This window comes from Triticum dicoccoides, chromosome 7B (genome assembly GCF_002162155.2).
Source record: "Triticum dicoccoides isolate Atlit2015 ecotype Zavitan chromosome 7B, WEW_v2.0, whole genome shotgun sequence".
In the NCBI taxonomy this organism is placed as follows: Eukaryota; Viridiplantae; Streptophyta; class Magnoliopsida; order Poales; family Poaceae; genus Triticum; species Triticum dicoccoides.
In genome coordinates, this window is record NC_041393.1 from 498,132,895 (window position 1) to 498,135,195 (window position 2,301).

General features: G+C 52.7%; 1 protein-coding gene across 1 annotated transcript; it reads right to left on the reverse strand.

The window, feature by feature from the left end:
* Positions 1 to 386: 386 nt before the first annotated feature.
* Positions 387 to 1,457, reverse strand: LOC119341576 (pathogen-associated molecular patterns-induced protein A70-like). The gene has a single exon (XM_037613449.1). It carries the CDS (start codon positions 1,384 to 1,386, stop codon positions 655 to 657), a length of 732 nt encoding a protein of 243 aa, XP_037469346.1. The 5' UTR covers positions 1,387 to 1,457; the 3' UTR covers positions 387 to 654.
* Between the last annotated feature and the right edge of the window lie 844 nt (positions 1,458 to 2,301).

Genomic DNA, 2,301 nt, shown 5'->3' on the forward strand with positions numbered 1-2,301 from the left:
GTGTGATTAGGGAGTTAACCCTGACCGTACCTTCCAGAGGGATCATGATCGTGTACAAGTACAATGTATATTCAGATAAACTTTTTGCATCACAGCGCCATGATTAGATGACGAGCAACACATGTCGTATGCAATGATAAGAAATAGTTAAAAACTGTCGCAGCCACCTGCACAAGAGTTCTTCGGTGACTACTAAGCACCTGGCAGCACGGAGGAATTCGGTGGTGATGTTGCGGTGCCAGTGATGATTATTGCCATTGCTGCGAACTAATGACTGCAATCGTGCGTGCTATTCACATACTCTCAGCCAGAATCCTGCAGAAATGGGTTAGTTCATCTGGCCAAGGTTGCAGAACCAAACCAGAATGTGCAGAAATGGCAAGAGATTTACATACTCATGATGAGATTAACTAGCTGTTGCAATCCACAGGATGGTATGGTTCCACATTGCACAGACTTTTTTATCCAAAACTAGAATATATTACTAGCATCCAAGCAGGGGAAAGAAAGTAAAAAAAAAACGAAACAGAAGGGGAACGAAGGAAGGAAGAAACTACCGTCTCCTCTTCCTCCTCCCCGCATCTCTTCTCATTCTCCCCGCATCTCGTCTCATTCTTGCATCTAGGCCCCTGGATCTCCCCCTCCGGAATCGCTCTACTGCTCGGCGCCCGCCACGGCCGTCGCCTGCCCACGGCGGAGCGTATCCCGGTAGCGCATTAAGGAGTCGATGCGCTGTAGCTTCAGCTGGTGGCGGAAGTTGTTGATGAAGTCGTCCGCGCGCGCGTCCACCTCGCCGCCGGCCTCCTCGATCTCCTCCTCCGACACCGGCTCCTCCGGCTCCGCCGCGAGGGGGCGGCGGCGGCGGTCCCCGTCCCTCGTCGTCGCGGGCCTGCGCGCCTCCACCACCTCGGTGTCCTCCTGGGCCACGAAGTGCGCGAACGCCGACTTGTCGCTGGCCGACTTGCGCAGCCGCGCGGGGAGCCGCGGCAGCTCGGCCTCGGCCGCCGCCTCCGACATGCTCCTCTCCATGTGCGTGTGCTCGGTCTCGGGCTCGCCCTGAGCCTCCGGCTCCATCTCGAGCGGCGGCGGCTGGTCGTCAGACCCCAGATCCAGCACTCCGGCCACCGGGGCCTCCGGAGCGGGGGCGGTGAAGCGGGACATGTTGAACGACCGCAGCCGGTCCAGCGCCATTGAAGGCACGCGGGACAGGCTCCTCCTCTCGCCGCCGGCCGGGGCCGCACCCCCTTCTCCGCTCCCCGCCGGGGGCGAGGCCTTGGAGGTGACGGCGATGGTGCCGATGACGATGTTGAGCACGAGGAAGAGCACCCACGGGGTGAACCAGCCGTGGACGGTGCTCCACAGCGCGGGGATCGCCGCCTCCAGCATTGCGCCGCTTCCTCGCCGGGTGGGGTTTGGGTTTTGGCGTTTTGGGGGAGGGGAGAGGAGGGGAGGGGGTGAAGCGGTGGTGGGGAAGGGAAGAGAGTGGGGGTGCTGGTTATTTAAAGCTGGGAGGAAAGAGGTGGGGACGTTTCCCGCACATGGGGCGCGGGAGGAGAGGCGGACAGTCGAAGGCCAGATTTTTGTTTTTAAAGAAAATGTAAATTATTTCTTTTGGCTGAAAAAGAGTTCTATGATAAGCATTGCAATTTCCGCTTTGTTCATTATCTATTTGCTCCTTGACGAACTATGCACAAAATAGATCCAAATATTTTAGATTAATACTTTGTCCAGGTTTATTAGTCGCCTCGTATTTCGCATCAAAGTCTGCCATACATTTAACTAGCAAAATATAATTATATGTATTCCCTCTGTTCGCTTTTGTAAGTCGTTTAGGACAGCTAAAATTAATCTGTTTCAGGTGTTGTCTTAAATGTCTAAAAAGTCATACAAAAATAAATGGAGGGAGTAACAAGGACAATAGCATTGGAAACTTCTTTCAAATATGAATCTACAAATATAATTTCCCTACTTTAGAAAATGTGGGAAATTATGTTTCATCGGAGGTGGCTTTACAACAAATTGCATGAGCGAGCGGTTCATATTTTCTTTTATCAAGTCGTACATTTTTTTTGTTAGGATAGAAGGGTAAATGCATTGGTTGCTTGCTTCAAGAGTCAATAACAGACACATTGGCGTGTTAGTTGCGTGCCAAACGATGGACATCATATTTTTTTGATAATGCACGGGATGTAATTGTATGTTACAATGTAGCAATGGTGGAGGAGACAATGAATCTGTCTTCTTGGCCGAGGGGCGTCTCGGGTGGTGCACATCGTGTCCCCCCTTGATGGCGGCGGCGGA